General features: G+C 41.4%; 1 protein-coding gene across 1 annotated transcript in view; it reads right to left on the bottom strand.

Moving 5' to 3' along the window:
• PHACTR2 (phosphatase and actin regulator 2) overlaps positions 1-19,413 on the bottom strand; it is a 284,620-nt gene that overhangs the window by 48,499 nt on the left and 216,708 nt on the right. The window contains exons 4-7 of the mRNA XM_021087139.2: positions 16,986-17,144; positions 10,817-11,056; positions 6,530-7,064; positions 333-538 (exon numbers count right to left, since the gene is read on the bottom strand). Of these exons, the coding sequence (XP_020942798.1) occupies positions 333-538; positions 6,530-7,064; positions 10,817-11,056; positions 16,986-17,144 (1,140 nt within the window). The remainder of the gene's footprint in view (positions 1-332; positions 539-6,529; positions 7,065-10,816; positions 11,057-16,985; positions 17,145-19,413) is intronic.

Consider the following 19,413-nt stretch of genomic DNA (forward strand, 5'->3'; position numbering starts at 1 on the left):
AATCGGAACTGCAGCTGCCAGCCTCTGCCACAGTCACGGCAACTCCAGATCCAAGCTTCATCTGTGACCTACGCTACAGCTTACAGCAATGCCGGATCCTTAACTCACTGAGCGAGGTCAGGGATGGAACCTGCCTCCTCACTGATGCTATGCGGGTTCTGAACTTGCTAATTCGCAACAGGAACTCTGTACATACGTTTCTAATTTGAGAAAGGAAGATGAGCGGAAAGAAAATAGGAGTCTGGTTCCTGATGAGGCTTCTGTTCTTTATAAAATGCAGCTACTTCTGTCCACCACCCCTTTGCCTCCCTACCTCTTGAAAAAAGTCTTACTTTCTCCACTGCCGTCTTCATCCTCATCCTCTTCATCATCGTCGTCGTCAGTGTACAGGATGGGTCCATCAGAGTCAGAGTCATTGGCCTGGTACTCCCTTGGGCCTTCGTCCTCTGAGGCACTGAAAGATTCTGAAGATTCTCCCATCAGCCCAGGAGTCAGGAGCTGAGGCGCTGCCTTCCCCAGCTCATCTTTGGTAGAGAAACTGTGAAAGGCACAGAAACAGGGGGGTGATGTGAAGCTCAGAGCAAGCCTCGGGGATGGTGCCCAAACATGGGGAGCTCTCGTTTCATCAGCATCCTTGAGGCTGGTGAAAGGAGAAAGCAGACATAGGCCAGCTAAAGTCACTGACATGTGGCAGCAGTACTGACGTCCCCAGTTCTCAAATCTTTAGAGTCTTCATCTGTAAATCGGAAAGGATGGCCTAGGTGGTGACTGATCTATTTAGCATGAATCGTGTAAGACTAAGTTTGAGAATTCATTTTTCCCTAGCAATAGGGGGGTTCAGTGGAAAGAATAATGTGCTTAGAAGCTCTTGGATATGTGACTCTGTATTTTTTCTTGGACCTTTAACGCCTACTTATTCTTCACTTCTAGGTTAAAGCCTCAGTTCCTTTAGGAATCTTCCACTGGCCATTAGACCAGTTCCTGGGTGTCCTCCCTGCTCCCATGGTGACCTGAAGATGACTTCACTGGACCACTTAGTACAATGCACCTCAGTCTGCCTCCCCAGCCCCCCAAAGTTCCTTGCCAAGCAGAGGACTCACATGGTTTTGCAGCCCAGCACCTGGAACGGTACCGACATAGAAAAGTTCCTCTTCTTTCATTGCCATGTGAATTAATCCTATTCTCATCACAGCCAGTACAGTAACAGTATGTATATATATATATCTCTTCCCTGGGCTTTCTCCATTTGTAAAACTGCCTGTCATAAGATTATATTAATAACACAAGATGGAAAATGTGAAAGTTAAATGGACACTTCAGAAGAAAGATGGTATGTAAGGATGCAATGAGTTTCTATTATTTAGCTTGGTAAGAGTTTCCAGCTTCAACTCACTACAAATACACAAAGTTTGCCAATTTTCACAGACCAGAATGAAAAAAATACTTTACATCAAAAATATATCAAAAACAATGTAATCATCATTTTAAGATACAGAAGTTCCCCACACTATTTTCTGATATAAATAGAAGAATCCGAATTTGGATGTCACACTTGTGAAAGACCATTTAGTGCAAAACATGTGCACGCTGTTCTCACTGAAAAAAATTAAAAAAAAAACCCAGTTTTTTGAATAATAAAAACAGGTAAACTTTGACAGAATCTGAGGTACTGAAAAATCTACTTTGTGGTTTATAAGCCTAAGTGTTCTCAAAATTCTCTATTTTCACTTACTAGAAAAATGCAACAGCCAAAAATTCTTATTCTCAAAGGAGGAAATATGAAATTTCCTTTCAACTGTATGAAATACATAAAGCATAAAATTTATCATTTTAACCATTTTTAAGTGTGTAGTTCAGTGGCGTTAAGTACCTTTACATGATTGTGAAACCATCTCTACCTCCCATCTCCAGAATTTTTCATCTTTCCCAAACTGAAACTGTACCCATTAGACAGTAACTGTCCATTCCTCTCCCCCTTACCCCCAGCAACAACCATTTTACTTTCTGTCTCTATGAATTTTCCTATTTTTACGTGTTTACGTAAGTGAAATTATTCAACATTTGTCTTCTTGTGTCTGACTTATTACAGTTTGGATGTCTTCAAGGTTCATCCATTTTATTGTATGTGTCACAATTTCCTTCATTTTTAAAGGCTGAATAGTATTCCATTGTGTGTATATGTCACATTTCACTTATCAATTCATTAGTCCATGGACATGTGGGTTCTTTCCACCTTTTGGTTGTTGTGGATAATGCAGCTGTGGATACTGACATATAAATATCTGTTCAAGTACCTGCTTTCAATTTTTTTGGCTCCACACACAGAAGCAGAGTTGCTGGATCATACAGTAATTTTAAGTTTAACTTTTTGAGGAACCACCATATTGTTTCCAAAGAATGAAATCTCATCTTAAGTAAGAGAAGATTATTTTATGGGAGAACTTTTTCACAGTCTAGATATCCAGCGTACTGCCACTGGAAGCCATTCTTGCTTATACAGCCTGCCACTGTGGGTGACTGAAGCATGTTTAAAAGATATGCCAAGAAAGATATGCCAATAAATAATACATTTTGAAGAACAGAACAAAGACACTTCAGAGTTGAGCCCTAGAATTTGGTCATGTCTTTGCTCATTAATTTATTATGATACCAGTTGTTATTCTAGTCTCATCATTTGCATTTTAGAATATTTTGCTGTCTTCAAAGACTTTCACATACAGTTACAATTTAACAACTGCTCCACAGTATATGGAGGGCAGACAAGTTATAGTTCATGGAACCCAAGAGGGCCATGGATTCATTGCTCAAACAAGGGAGCAATCCCAGTCTACAACCCAGACTTAAAATTCTTAGTCTGCTTATCATATGTTATACTTTATGCTTAATACAATAAGTTATGCTAATATTGCAGACTATATTTAACTTAATATTAAACATTATACTTCAAATTCTTATCAATCCATTTATGACTTGGATCTCATTTTCCCCCTATGCTTCCTGGGTATGTTGGACAGTACAGTGAACTCCACAAATGTTTGCGAAAATGGACTAAAAGAGTCAAGCCCCTTGGGATATGAGCTCCAGGTGGGCTTATTAGTTTGTGTCTTAAATTATATCAGAATTATATGTTACTGAAGAATCTTCCAATGAATAGAAATCTACCAAATAGTTACTCCCTGCACGATGTGAATAGAAGTCGATATTTTTACATATGGCCCTTTGTCTTCTTCAAAGTTTTTATATTTGTATTCCAAACAGAAGCCTCTTCATAAAGTGACAGGATTTTCACACATTCGTTGACAAAACATAACTGAGGGAGCGTTCTAACTAAAGCAAGTGACTAAGAGCCAGAAATTCTAATTCAAATATCCACTTAAAAACAGAAGAAAGTATCTGGAAGGAAATTTGAGAGACTACTTACTCCAAGCTCATTAACTCAAGAGCAAACACAAACCATCCCCGTGGGATGAACCGTAATTTAAATTTTTAATTCTGAAGAATATATGGAGAAGAAAATCTCTATGCCCTCTTCTAGGAAAGCATTAGAGCGACGCTAACTGACAGGAAAAATCTATTATAAATACCTCGACATCTAATGATGTTCTCAGCTCACTCCCTCTGATCACAGTCCCAATGGAAATGGAGAACAGATGCTCACCTCTTTCGTCTGACAATCCTGCAAGTCCTTGGGCTGAAGATGGATATCAAGCCCCCAGCAGGCAGCACAGAGCTTAGCAGGATATATTGCCGCCTCCCCTCAACAATAGCAGTGGAAGTGGACTGGGCAGAATCAGGTCACTTTCAGAAATGGGCTTTCTCAGTGTTTAAGACTATCTGAGGAATTATTTTATATGCTACATCTTGTTCTTTAGTATATTGAATAATAAACCCATATACTCAATCTACTTCCCTAAATTCAAACTTTATCCTAAACATTCATACTTCCAGGGCACAATGGACATGATTTTGGTACAAACTAATCTTAACTATCATGTCTTATCTACTTTTGTATCTTTGGTGCTTAGTACACTGACTGGCACACAGACGGCAAGCAAAAAAAATGTATGTTGGAATGCTGAATGACTATTCGATTCCAAATGCTGGAATTGACTGCAATGCTGGCAGACACTCATAATTAAATGAAGACATCGGCTCTGTGCTGGAAGTATTCAGGACACCATAAGCATTCGTTTCAACATCTTCTTTTTCCATATCATTTAGTGAAGTGTCAAACAAAGAAAGTAATTCGTCTTTGAACATTTCTTTCTCTTTCCTTGGCTTTCCTTTGAATGATGGTGCTCAAAATGACAGAAACAAACACCAAAGAAACTGCAAAAGAAGTAGAAGCAAGTGCTTTGAAACTTATGAAATTTCTTAGAGCACTGAATTTGATGTGCAGCTCTGGGTTTGCATCCTGACTCTGCCATTTACTAGCTGGGTAATCCTGGGCAAACTATTTTCTCTCTCTCGGCATCAGTTTTCTCATCTATTAAAAAGAGAGAATTCAGGGGAGATTTGTGTGAATTAAATAACTAACATTAAATAAGTATTCAATAAATGAAGGTTAATATTATTAGCAGTTGAATAAAGTTGATATTTTAGTCTCGATCAAAATCGACGTAATTATAATGTACTAATTTTTTTTTGTTTTTTTTTTGCCTTTTCTAATAATGTACTAATTTTTTAAAGTCTAACATAACAAAGATTTTTTGGAAAGGGGCCATGTTAAATTAAATAATGTAAAGAGTGAATTTTGGTTTTGTTCTTAGAAACAGGAGAGGCTAAATTTAAGAGCTCCAAGCCTTCCCAGACAGAACTGGAAACAGCATCTGCTCTGTTCTGACATTCCTCTCTTCACACCTGTGGGACATGAGTGCTAACATGTCTTATTTACCTTTAAGTAGAAAATTTGGGTGTTCCCGTTGTGGATCAGCAGAAATGAACTTGGCTAGTATCCATGAGGATGCGGGTTCGAGCCCCGGCCTTGCTCAGTGGGTTAAGGACCTGGCATGGCTGTGAGCTCTGGTGAAGGCCAGCAGCTGTAGCTCTGATTTGACCCCTAGTTTGGGAACTTTCATATGTTGAAGGTGTGGCCCTAAAAAAAAAAAAATGGAAAAAAGAAAGAAAATTTATGGGATTTTGTGAGTGATTAGAGGCAGAGGACCAAGGAGAATGAGGACCCCAGGATGAATTCCAGGGTTTTGGCTTGGCTAACTGACTGATGGCATGCCTACGGCATACCAGATGCTGTACTGGTTGCTGGGGATACAGAGGTAAGTAAGATGTGGTGGTTAGTTCTGACCTATAAGTAGGAAACGATCAGTTTAGGTGCTGTCAGAGTATAGAAGATGCAATCAACAGTTCTGTCTGGATGAATACTGAAAGGCTTCAGAGAGGAAATAACACTTCACCTGGGTGGGGGATTGAGAAAGCAAGAAAGGCAGCCACGCTAAGGCTGGAGGAAAAGGAGTTGGAAAAGAGTCGTCCATAAAGTTGTCCTGATGGTCTTTATTTTCTTGGAGACAGAGAAGGCTGAACAACTTGTTGAAATGAAAGTGGGCAGGAGTGGGTGAGCAATCTGGACACAGTGGTAAAGATTTAAAATAACCACTGTAAGGAAAGAGGAGGGAACTGTCCAGGGAAAAGGACTGCTGAGCAGGGCTGAAGCAGACTATAACTGTCTTTGAAAGCCACAGATCTGAAGTGTATCTGTCAGCGGGACCAATGTAATTATCTCCACAGCCTGTGGCATTCCTGGGGCAAGCCCGTGAAAATCAAGATACCTGCACCCTAATGTCCACTGCAGTACTATTTACAATAGCCAAGACATAGAAGCAACCTAAATGTCCATCGATAGAGGAGTGGATAAAGAAGATGTAGTACATTTACACAGCGGAATATACTCAGCCATAAAAAGAATGAAATAATGCCATTTGCAGCCACATGGATGGACCTAATGATTATCATACTGAATGAAGTAAGTCAGACAGAGAAAGACGAATATCATCTATCACTTATATGTGAGATCTTAAGACACATGCAAACTTATTTACAAAACAGAAACAGACTCAGGGGCGTAGAAAACAAACTTATGGTTACAAATAGGGAAAGCAAGGCAGAGCAGAGGGATAAATCAGGAGTTTGGGATTAACAGATACATGTTACTACATGTACAAGAGATAAACAACAAGGACCTACCACATAGCCCGGGGAACTATATTCAATAGGTTATATTAACCTAAGATGGGAAAGAATCTGAAAAAGAATATGCACGCACACACACACACACACACACGAATCACTGCTGTAAACCTGAAACTAACAAAACATTGTAAGTCAACTCTACTTCAATTAAAAAAAAAAAAACAACCAATGGTTGGATTACATGTGTGCTTACCCAACATTCACTAGATTACATTATAAAAGAAACCAAGTGGGTTCCTTCATTTCCAGTAGAGTGATTTAGTGATCTTTAGTACTCAGCTTCCTAGGAATATAGGTGGAATATGAGGTTTGTGTCCTGACTCACCATTTTCCATTTTCTCTGCTAACACTTAAGCCAGTGCCTGAATGGACAGTAGTTCTGCCTGTCGGCTCTTCAGTCCAGAGAAGCTGACTTGGGTCGAAGGCAGGGACGGGCAGGTCAGCTCCATTGCTGACCAGGACGACAGGAGTGTCTGAGGCAACGATGCTCTGGTCCTCCAGCGGGAGCGGAGGGGGCAGGGGAGGGGGTGGGGGAGCCACAGGGGCCAGAGGGACTGCAGACTTGGCTTTGCCTGTGGTCTGCTCCTCCGTCTCAGGGACAGTCTGCTCAGGTTTGAGACTCTCCACCCGGGGCTCGGAAGGCTCTCCTTTAAGGTCAGATGTGCCAGAAGTGGTTGCATCTGAGGATGGCTGAGACGTCAGCTGCTTGCCAGTTTTTTTCTTGCCCTTTGTGATTCCCACTGTCCCCGTTTTGCTAGAAACGGTCTCCTTTGAAGCTTTGGAACGAGATGAGGTGGAGGAAGTAGACGGTGAAGCTGATGCTTTAGAGCCAGTTGTTTTTCTTGAATGAGAGGAACCAGCTAGAATAGAGAGATTTTTGCATTGAAGAGTCAAAGAAGACAACACTTGTAATATAAACTAACCGGCTTGCAATTGTCAGTGACCATGTTCCCTTTAAACTTCTAAAATTTGTCTGAATGCATACATACAAGAAAACAGATTAATGATGATAATGGTTTTGTTTGCTGCCTCCTTGCTGCCTCCAATCTAGGAGGTGTGGCCTTAAGCAAGTGATGCTTAAGGCCAAACCTTCAGGACAAGGGTCCTGTCTTCTCCCTCTGCCAGCCTCCGGCTGAGCCAAAGGGAAATCCTCAGCTTCTTGCCCTGCAGGTCACCCACAAAAGTTCCTGTATGCGCTAAAGAAGGGACACTCTGGTGTGTAGAGGACAGACAGACATCAGCAGCTGCCTGGGTGTAGCGCAAGGTTGGGCTCATCACAAATTAGTTCTACGATGCCTTTCTGGGAATGGAGTGGCCCACATTGAGAAGATGCAGGCCTATACACCGCCAGCTCCTTTCTAGCCCAAAGCAAATCTACTTATATTATTGCTAAGAGAGCAAAGCTCCAAACCAGTTATCTCCAATGGCTATAAAGAGAGAAGTTGCCGCACTGCCCCATCCTTCTATCTGCAGTGATGACGGGGTGGAGGGAAAACCTACGGCCACGAGTCCCCTTCAAAACACCAAGAGGCAGAAAAAAAATTCCCTTTTACAAAAAGCATCTAAAGGGGTAGTATTAAGATAACTTGAAGAGAAGGAGTATCATTCTCAGATCTTCTGAAACCACTTCTGTTCCTAGAGGGCCTTCATCGGGGGATGGCCAGGGTTTTGGCCGCGGTGTATTTGCCTGATTCTGGATAGGACCGCCTTTAACCAAAGCATTTTTAGGGGGAAAAAAAAAAAAAAGTTAACTTTTTTTTTTTCTTAAATCATCATAGGGAATGCATTTAAACTCCTCTGAGAATACTCATTTCATGCCCTTCATGATCTATGCATTTTTCTTCATTGCTGCTTCTGTTATAACATTGTACATTCCTTCTTTTTCCCGAGGGGTCAAAGTATCTTTCACAGAAAAATCAGAGATATCTTGTCAGTGCTGCGGAGCTAATGCACACCACAGAGAGATGTTATTTCCTGTAACTTACCTCTGGTTATAACTTTCCCCAAGTCAACTGGGAGGGTCAGGAGAGGAAGAACAAATGAGGGAACAGACCATGAGACGTACGTCCAGCTTTACCAGCTCTGACCCAGTGAAAAAGCCAGTCTCACCAGGTGACAAGACGCAGGCTTAAAAGAAGTCTCTATGGCTTGGGCAGAGGTGTGTTATTTTAGCTACCTGTAATTATGAGAATTCCCCTCTCCTCAGTCTGTCAATACTTTTTTGAGGTCAACAATCTTCCCTTGCTTATAGGACAAATGTATCAAGCATAGTCCTGCAATGACTTTCACCACCTGCAATCTTTCACAACCAAGATGCCTAGGACTTGCTATCTAAACACGTGATTTCTTAAGTAAGTTGAATAGACTCTCTTTCACATATCAATTCTAATAATTTTTCAAAAATAATAGTAAAGTTAACTTTAGCCTGGCTTAAGGAAAAAGATAAAAATATGTTTGTGCCTAGAATGCAAATTCAAGCCATGTTATTATATCTCTTTTAGTATCTCCTAAAATGAGAATGCTGCTGAAATGTTGCTCAGGTCACCTTGAGTTATGGTCGTGACTAAAAAAGAAATGCTACCTCTCCTCAATTAAGTACTTTTGCTGTTAACACAGTGTGTAACAATGAGAACGGGAAAAATATGTCACGTTACTTCTTTCAGTAGCGAAGTAGGTGAATGTGCTAAGCTGGTATCTGGTGACCTGGGGTCTACACTTAGTAAGAGAGGAGGAATCTGAACTGACAGCTTTTTTTCTTTTTTTTTTTTTTTTAAAGAGCTTAGGTCTAACTGAAAATCAGGAGTTATACTTGAGGTAACTTTTCCAGAAGGTCAACATTATTCAAATAAAACAAAGTTACCACATAGAAAGTTCCAAATGGTTACAAATGGAACATTAATAGGATTCTGAAGGAGTAGTTGCAATATTTGATAAAAGGATCCTTACAAGACTGGCTTGTTTGTAGACTTCGAGGTGACCTGTTTCTCTGTGATAACGTCTTGAACAGCAACCTTCTTGTTCACACTAGGGGCCAGATGGGCGTCTATTTAATACAACAGACCACGCGACTGTACTTTTTTCTTAGGAACATCAGGAATCTATACATAAATCTTTTAAGTAAAATATCTGAAAATAACTCAAAAATTTCTCATGAAAGCTGTCCCCTGCCCTGGCATTAATCACCTGCTTTCTTTTTAGAGAAGTTAAGGGAGAATAAAGCCAAGTCAACCGTGAGCTGCTGCCACATGGGGTGTAGGGCAGGGAGAAAGCTTGTGAGAGGCTCTCAGCTCCCAAGGACAGGGGGAACGTTTGGGGCTTTTCTTCAAGAAGTCAATCAGCACCCGGCTCACTTCAAGCACTGCAGCTAAGATGTGCTAGGCAGTCTGGAAGCACATACAGACACCAACAAGAATGGACACCGATGATGGCAGCTGCTCCCCAGAAAATGGCTGTAGGTGCTCTTTGCAAAGCATTTCTGGTGGTGAAAATCTGAGATTTTCATCTTAGAGCTTATTAGAAGAGACCCAGACACTCCAGGTCAAAGGTAGGAGAGAGGAACACTGGGAGAGAGGCATCTATTTGCATGTGGAGTTCTGCTATAATGTCACCTTAGCCATTCTCTGAATTTGAGCATTATGGGTATAAATTACCAAGTTGGGGCGGGGGGGGGGGAAGATCGATGCCAAGGCATTTCCTGGTAGCTGGTTTCAAGAAAGCTGCTGCTGGCTTTTAGGAAAATAAAGTTTGCTATAACCTAAGAGAATTTTTATGCATGGGTTAATGGGAAGGAGCCACTTAGCGTATATATTTGGATTAATGTCCTTTTAAATGCTGGATGACAGGGGAGTCTTCTTTATTCCACTTCACTAGAACGGTAGCTCCACTTTGCATATCTGATGTGAAAGGAAAGCTGGACACACATGACATGAAGTTACGTAACCACCCAAACATCCCCGGGTGAACTGCAGTCACAGCTTGTAACCTCACCACTAGTTGATTCTCCTTGTAACACCCTGAAGTCTATGGGGTCAGGAAGGGGGCACTGAACATGTAACTTCCAACTGTGCGGAGTGGCTGTGACTCCCATAGACAGTGGTGGGGTGGAGCTGACCTGGGGGATGAGAACCCTTTGTCATTTGTCAGCAGAGGTGACCGAGACTGAGGACGTCAGGATCCAGCAAATACATCAAAGATGCAGGTGTCACATTTTTATGTGCAAGTTTAACATATTTTGAAACAAAACCCAAGCCAAAGAACTGCCTGCCTTTGGGCAGGCCAGCCGATGTCTAAATAATATCCTGTCACATTGTGGCTATTCATCAGGCAGACGACTCCCTGTATCCTTCCACTGGGTCTTAGGCAGAGAGCAGCTACTCAGGATGAAAGACGTCTCTTCACCCTAAACCTAATGAGATGAATGGATCAACTGGTTGACTTTTCTTTGGCAGAAAGAGCAACAAAGGAATCTCCTCGGCATTCTCTGTGTCAAAGCTGGGTCCACTGGTGTTACCTCCGAGGACACCAGACATCAAAAAGGCCATCAATCCTAGAAGGAACTACCCCACCCCAAAGCCAAGCACCCTAGACTCAACCCCATGGGGGGGATACTCACCAGCCTCTCGGGTAGCATTTCGGCTTGTTGGCTTGGGTAGAGGGACAGGGACCTGCTTACCAGGAGTCTTGGTATTTTTTTTAATAGGAGGCACTTCATCACCCTTGGGGCTGGCCCCGGCAGCGGCCCCTTTTGGAGGCACAGGTGTTTTTTTGGGTTTAGGTTTGGGTTTAGGCTTAGGAAGAGCTGGAGGAGGTGGAACAGGAGCTGCCGGTGTTTCAGAGTGGTTTTCAGTGTTCTCTACAAATAAGAAAGTGAACAGAAGCAGACTGATACAGACACACACCATATACATAGAAGGATTAAGACGAACAGACATGCAAACATGAGGCTGCTTGGCTTTTGGGAACCAGTGGGGTTCTGCACCTGACAGTGAAGTTTGGGGTAAGGAAGACGAAAGGCTGAAAGCCAAACGAAGGTGGGTTCTCGGGGTCCATTAATCACCCCTGTGATAAAGACAGGGCTGCACATGTGACTAGGATGACATCAAGTTCAGGGTGAGTATAAATGCCCACCGTCAGGGGTGGACATCAGTCTTGCAAAGGTGGCTGCTGGATGATGATGTGGGCAGGACTGCTAAATTTTTAACCAAACTAAAGGGTCCCAAGAGTGGCAGACTGAGGTGTTACACAGACTGCTGTGGGGTGAGAAGGGCTGACAGCACAGCAATGGCTGGACTCAGTTACCCCTGAGCCCTCCGCTGAGGGCTTTCTTGGGAACATTCAAGCCTCATCGACCTGAAAGGGATCTGTGCTCTGTCTCTGTCTCACTGTGCTCAAAAATCAATTATTTTCTAAGCTCAGGGAGACTCTGCAGAACCTGGTCCAGGAAGCACAATGCACTGAAGAATAAAGTATTTTCTACTATTAAAATTTTTCTCAAGCTCTCCCAGTGCACGAAGGCAGCTTCCTGTTTTACAATAACTTCCTCTGACCTTGTCAAACAGTGTCACAGCTGTAGGTAGCGATGGGTGAAGAATCCAAAAAAAAAATATCGCATTTGTTTTGTAATGTAAACACAAGTAATGAGTTTGAAAAGATAAAGGTTAAAATTCATTTTGAAAAATCATGCCTAAGGACAGAAGCCTTGCACAAGATTTTGCATAACCAGAGAAGTGTTAGTCTCTCATTAAAAAAATGTGGAGGTGCTGGACATTCATTCATAAATTCACATCCTTAGTTTTTCTAATCATGACAAATTAAAATTTAAAAGCAGTTCTGGTCCACAGAGCTAAGCAGCATTCCTTTTAAAATGGAGCACAGTAAAGAAACATAAGACAGTGTTAAGACAAGATAAAGCCTTTACTGAGTATGTTCTTCTAGTATTAAATGACCAAGAAAAGGTTTTAATATTGGAATGCATCACATTTTATTATTATTTCTTCTGTTTCGCTTTTCATATCAGTGAGTGGGAAATGAAGACTTTCTCCCTCCCTCTCTTTTGTCTACATCTCCGTCAATCCACATATTTAACTACCATTAACAGTAGTTTAAACAACAGTAAGTAATGAATTCAACTTTTCTTTTGCCTTCCTTCAGCCATGAGACCCAACTCAGCCCAGTGACTGCAGCCCAAGTGGACGCCTCCTGCATCCGGACTTAACTGTGCTCATTGTCTGAGTGACCTAGTCCATGTTTATCAGAGGCTACTGTTTGCCTTTTGGTTTATACATCTTGTCTCCTAACTAAGCTGTTATCACCTATAATACAGGAGTGGCTCTTTCAACCCACCTGGTCTGAAAGGGTCAGTTAGGGTTGAGAACAATACGCATTGATAGACACTGAAAACATGTTTTTTATGTAAAACAATGTATGATGTACATTGATCTGCTAGGTTTTTGACTTAGAGGCTTGTTCTCTAAATTCATCTTTGTACCATTAGCCCTTCCCACAATGCCATGCATGGGGGTCCAGCCCAGGATCCTTCACGGTGACAGCCAGTCAAAACCGATCTGCACCCCCTGGTTCTTAATTCTCTCTCATATATTCTATTTTTTTGTCTTTTGAGGGCCATACCTGCAGCATATGGAGGTTCCCAGGCTAGGGGTCTAATTGGAGCTGTTGCTGCGGGTTTACACCACAGTCACAGCAACGCCAGATCCAAGCCATGTGTGCGAACTACACCACAGCTCAGCTCACAGCAACACCAGATCCTTAAGCCCCTGAGCAAGGTCAGGGATCAAACCTGAAACCTCATGGTTCCTAGTTGGATTTGTTTCCACTGTGCCACAACGGGAACTCCTCTTTCATATATTCTTAATTCTCTCTCACTACAAACCCTCACGTCTTCTCTGCCTTCATGGCATATGACTGAGGGATCGCTTTTCTGTCTGCTAAGGTTTTTATTTTATTTATTTATTTATTTATTTTGTCTTTTTGCCATTTCTTGGGCCGCTCCCGTGGCATATGGAGGTTCCCAGGCTAGGGATCAAATCAGAGCTAGAGCCACTGGCCTATGCCAGAGCCACAGCAACGTGGGATCTGAGCCGCATCTGCAACCTACACCACAGCTCACGGCAACACCGGATCGTTAACCCACTGAGCAAGGCCAGGGATCGAACCCGCAACCTCATGGTTCCTAGTCAGATTCATTAACCACTGAGCCACAACGGGAACTCCCTCTGCTAAGGTTTTTAAATTCTAAAGCTATACCCCCAAAGAATCCAGCTTCCAGGTTTGGGCAGGTGAAGGTTCACTCTATGACAGTTGGGAAGAACACTCCCCACTGGATTGAGAATGTCTACACTGGGCACACACTTGTGGCTCCTCTTTAGAAGCATGGTCCTCTCCTCCTTCCTCTGCAGACTTTACCAGTTATCTGCATGTGTTTGCCATATGGCCAATGTTTATGTTTAATCCACGGTGATTCTGAAGGGGGTGTGCGTGCATGCACACAAGCAAACAGTATGTTTTTCTGACTAAATTGTAACGTCCTTTTTGCCTGAAATTTCACAGTTCATCAAGCACGATGCTCTAAATATTATGTCTATTCAAGGAATGTGACTGATTGGCTGAAACTTATTAATACATGTTAGCAGGATGTGAACTCCTGTATCTGGGAGATAATGGATTAAGCCAAGAGGTATTTCTTACTATTGCCATGTGAGCTGCAGACATGACCTAAACTGATGGTGTAGAGGAGTTATCTTTCCAAGAGGAGGCTGAGCAAGGGCTGCCCACTCTCTCTGGCTTTATGAGGATACTGCTTCTTGCAACAAGGGTGTGGAGGATAGCTGTTGACTACAATGCCAAGTTTGCCTCTTTCCCACAGGGAGATTTGAGTTCAGCCATGCTTAGAGCGACTCTGAGAACTGCAGGTGGCCTTCACCTGGCCTACAATGCACTTCTGCCCTCATGCCTCTCCTTCACCTGACTGCCTCCTTCTTATCTCCTCCAGGCCTCAGTTTGGAAATATCTTCCTCTAACACCCAGTTCTGGTTCCCCTTGCAAGCTCCTCTGGCTTGCTGTCTTTGGGCCTCCCAGAGCATTCTGCATCTTGTTTTGCAACTGCCTATGTGCATGCTGGTCTCCACGTAGGCCACGATCTCCTTGAAGGCAAAGGTGGTTTCTCACGCCCAGCAATCTCTCGCCCCCGGCCCCGATGGCAGACCTTCTTGCTGAGGTGGGGAACCAATGCATCTAAGTGGCCTCACAAAAAGCCCTCTACAATGCTCAACAGAAAGGAAACCAAATACTTCTCGGGTGTCTCACATTTAATGCCAAGCTATATTTAACAGGTTGCAGATCAATTTTTCTGCCTCTTATTGAGAAAAAATAATGGGAGACTAAGAAGCCTGAAGGCCTGAAGGGAAAAGCCTCCGATGTTACTAGGCAGAAGAGGCCCAAGACCACCACGCTAACTCCAGAGTCAGGTGCCTTTGGGAGCACCAGGAACACCCAGGTGTCCTAGGCAGACCCTACCCACAGAGCAGTGTGAAGGCCACCTGCCGGTTGCTTTTTTTTCTTCGGCACTGATGTTTCAGTATTAAAGTACTGACATGCTGTCTTAAAAAGAGATACAAATATCTAGGATGGTTTTGCAAATATAACCAATTAGGAGATGAAAGAATGCTCTTGGGTAAGTTGGCTTAATGCAAACTGAAGGGGAGCATTGTACCCAAAATAAAGGGTGAACTGAGAACCTGGGAGGGTGGATTTGGCAGTCTTGAGCTCAAACAAGAAGTGAGATCAGAAGAGGAGTAGGGGTAAAAGTGACTCTCAAGCTGCTTTTTTAGAATTAAAGCGTGTCTTTCCAGAGAAATGAAGGGCTTGTTTATGAGGTTATTTTCTATTTAACATAATATTCTGTGATATTGGTTAGGAGTGACATTCTTTTTACTGTCAGGAAGTGGCTTCCACAGTAAACGCTTCCCCTCTCTCGTCGTGGCTCCAGTGTGTGCACTGTCTACACAGCGAGACGGAGACGGCTCTCTTATTAGTGCTGTGGCACCAGGTCCAGCAGTCTTCCCATCTCCTGAAGTGTAGACCAGCCAAGCAAGATGCTGTCTCAGACCTTATTTGACCAAAAAGAACCGAACGTACTAATCTGAAGTAAAGAGTAAGAAAACAAAAACATCTCTCAAACATCCATAAACCTGTGAGGTCTGCCATTTTTTGGGAACATCAAGGCTGGCTGGTTTAATTAACATAAAACTGTCAGCAACTTTTATTAGGCTGATAAGGGAAATGCTTCCTTTGAAGTCTGTCCCGTCCACTGATTGACATTCCACACAGACCAGGCAAGCAGTGGAGATGGCACTGTTACATAAAGAAGGATGTGATTCTCGAATGTGAAAAGGCTGTACCAGGGACAAACCACAGATGGATTTGAAATTTAACAGTTTGGTGAGACAGGACAGTTGGACTAAAAAAAAAAAGTGAAAAAAAGAAATCACTGCCTTAATACTTTCACCCGAATCCTTTCCATATCTATTTAGGTCTGTTTTCTCTTTATGTTCCAGGAATATTATCATTAAAAATGTTAGTTAATTTCTCATAATCAGTATTCTTCAGTGTAACCAGTCCTTCAAAGGAAAGATAAAGGAAAGCCCCATAAATACTACACTTAATATTGAGTAAACAAAATAGTAAATTTCCAACAGATTATTAATAGAGGCTTCTAAATTTTTTAAAGGCTAATTTACAGGCAAATTATAAGGAGACTCCCAGAGAAGATGATTTTAAGTTATAACGCCTGTCAAATTGTCTTTTGTTCCCTTTGTCTTTGGAGGATTTGGATCAAGAGCAGAGGAAGAGAAGCTTGCTTCCAGCCATTTCTAAAAGTGCTCAAAATGCCTACAGAACCCAACTTTTGCCATCCAACTCAGAGACAGTCATTACCGAACAGGAAACAACCTGTTTCAGTTCAAGTTTGCATCAGTTATGAGGCTTGGGGGTTCCTGCAACCATGACAAAGGTAGTATGGATATAGAATGAATCAGTGCCCAGGAACTTGGGAATGTTCTGGGGGTCCTTGAGAAACATGTATCTTGCAACTCTGCAACCTACCATATAGCATTTTTAGAAACCAAAGTCTTTAAAGAAGGCTTCAGGGCATGGCATGATTGCCTCTGGCATATTCTGAAATTTCCAATGGCACAGACAACTCATGGAGCAGAGGCCATGGACACTACAAGAACCCAAATCCCTGGCATTACTGGGAACTCTTCCTGGGTCTTTCAGAAACGTCTGAACCTGGACCCAAACCTACAGCTTGGGCTGTGTGGATGCCACCAGCCAAGCTCCCACTTCTGCAGAGACGATGCTGGGCTGAAAGAGCCATCGTCTTTTGATAGTTCTCCAATCTGGGTGGCTATAATTTGAAAGTAACTGCTGGCTTTTTTCTTTTTGTGTTTAAAAGAGGATACTGACACTGAGAAAAAACTCCTGAGCAAAGGATAACATTCCCAGACGTCCCTAATGATAGAAGAGGCCACCTCTTCTGGTTCTTAGTGTTAACGAGACCTTTTTAATAAAACATTAAAAGAAGTGCTTATGACATGGACGTTTCTTCCTGAGGAAATCATCCAAATTCTCTTCACTAGTTTTCATTTCTCTCCTCTTTGTATTTGCAAAACTCCTCTCTACTGATCTTAGGTCACGCTTTGGAGCCTAAGACCTGCATCTCGACTGTGAGCTGTAAAAGAACACGGGGTTTCTCTTGATTTTACCTTTCTTATCTTCTGCCTTTTCCTCCAGAGGTGGTGCTTTTTCAGCTACAGAGCCATTCCCTTCTTCAGTTTTTACTATATTTTCCTCTCGGGTAGACTCCTCTCCGATGGGTATCATGTGCCCGTTTGAATTTTCAAAGTTAACTGTTACATCTCCATCTAGAAATGGGGAGAGAAACACCTAGATGTCTAACTTGATGGCTTTTGTAAAACCCAGTTTTCCAGCTACAAGACTGTAGGGCTCAGGTTTATGTTTCCGACCTGGGGACCCAATACATCCTGTACTGTTCCACCGTGTTTTACTGAATAATTCACTTAAAGGGAAGAGCTGGGAAATTCCTAGTCTTGGGGCAAGCAGCTATGGAGGGGGTGCCAGGTGCCATCTCAAGACAGAAAGAACGATTAACCTAATGATAAAATATCCCTGGGCAGCAGAGTCCCTCTCTTCTTGGGCTTAGTTTTGGTTGAAGTCAACACTTAGGAGTCTCTCTGTCATTCAGAAACTGAACCGTAAAAGGAGGAATCTGAAAAATGGAACAAATATTTTAACAAGCACCAAAACACAAGGCGAATGCAAATACACAAATAACATGAAATGCAACCACACACACAAATGATTAGTGGGAGATGAACATTTCCAAGCACCACTGTCTCCAGAATATTACATCTATGACTTGTATTACATATTAACTTTACATAGGACGATAGCTGCTACTTAACTCAGAAAAAGATCATAGTAAGGCTAATGGTATTTTCATTTTCTTGTTTATTGAAATACTAAAATATACTCAGGGAATTGTGACAAATAGTTGACCAAATAGTCTTTAAATTCAACTAAGCATAGTTTGAAAACATTAGGGGAGTTCCCATCATGGCTCAGTGGTTAAGGAATCTGACTAGGAACCACGAAGTTGCGAAGTTGCGGGTTTGATCCCTCGCCTCGCTCAGTGGGTCAAGGATCTGGCGTGGCCGTGAGCCGTGGTGTAGGTCACAGATGCGGCTCAGATCTGGTGTTGCTGTGGCTCGGGCGTAGGCTGGTGGCTACAGCTCTGACTGGATCCCTAGCCTGGGAACCTCCATATGCTGTGGGTGTGGCCCTAAAAAGACAAAGGATTAAAAAAAAAAAAAAAAGAAAAGAAAACATTAGGGAAAAAATGTAAAAAAAAAAAGTAATTACAGAAGAATTTTAAAAATCACAACAGAAATTAAAATGTATTGTTATCTAAATCACAGATAACTACTTGTAACACTTCAGAACTTTATAATTCCTAGGAGTTTCTAAGGTGAAAGAGATTTTGCAGAAACTTAATGCTTGAAAACTTAACCTTAATTTGTTTCCGGGAAACTTTTAAGGGGCTTTATTACCATTGAAAAAGAAATACTACTTAGCACTTAAAGAAATGAATGATTAGAGATGATTTTATAAAATTTTTTATTAATCTTATTTTGTCAATCATTCTAAAATGGAGACCTTCTCTCAGTTTTTCATTCAATATGATTGAATTGCTTTGGCTCAACAATAAAATCTACTGGCCTTTTTGACAAAAAAAAACCCATGGCATTTTAATAAGCAAAATATATATCATGGAATTATGCTTAAAATGAACAAACAATTGTTCCTTAGTCATGTAACTTCCAAGTACCTATAATCTGATTCCTCTATAAAACTAAAATAGACAATAATTGAAGGCAATGCTATCACAAGTAAATCTTAATTATATCAATAAAATCAAGTTAGTGATTTTTTAAAAATTATACAACAAACCAGAAGGAAAACCAAAGATTCTTAGTTCTTATTACTGGATCCCAAGAAATTTGCTATAAAAAAAAGAGGGAGAGGAGACACAATATAATGTACAGGTATTACATTCAGAAAAATAAAAAATAATATGAGTGGAAAATTCCAGACGAAATGGAAAAACCACTTTTTTATATAAAAATCCTCAGTTTTTAGGTAACCCAAATATAAATTTATCTTTGTTTTCTATGACTTTAGTTGGTAATAAAAACCTGTTGAAGTCATGTTAATGACAATTTAATTCTATTTTAACTGTTATTACGTTAAAAGTTCTTGAGTGGGCTAAATAACTAATTGTTAACATTTAGAACAAAAAAGCTAGAGAGAACATTAAATAACTGTGGCACAAAAAGAAAGTGAATCATCACATGATAGGAAGAGTCAACAATGTAGAAGAATACTTCCTCTGAGATATGAACTAACTAAAAAAGGGAGCTGTGTCTACAATAAACATGGAATTCAAGAATAAAACAGAAGAGAACTGAAATTATTAATAATTAATTGCTGTGCATATTGAAAAGGTTTTCTAGTTTTGTGTATGACTTTAGAATGAAAATAAGTCCTTGATATGGTTTATGTAAGTAAAATATAAGCTCAGCAAGGGAAAGCAAGACAACATATAGAGCGAGG

Source organism: Sus scrofa, chromosome 1 (genome assembly GCF_054392235.1).
Source record: "Sus scrofa isolate SSC_HxYL_T2T_F1_AM1 chromosome 1, Sscrofa_HxYL_maternal_Yorkshire_Landrace_v2.0, whole genome shotgun sequence".
Taxonomy (NCBI): domain Eukaryota; kingdom Metazoa; phylum Chordata; class Mammalia; order Artiodactyla; family Suidae; genus Sus; species Sus scrofa.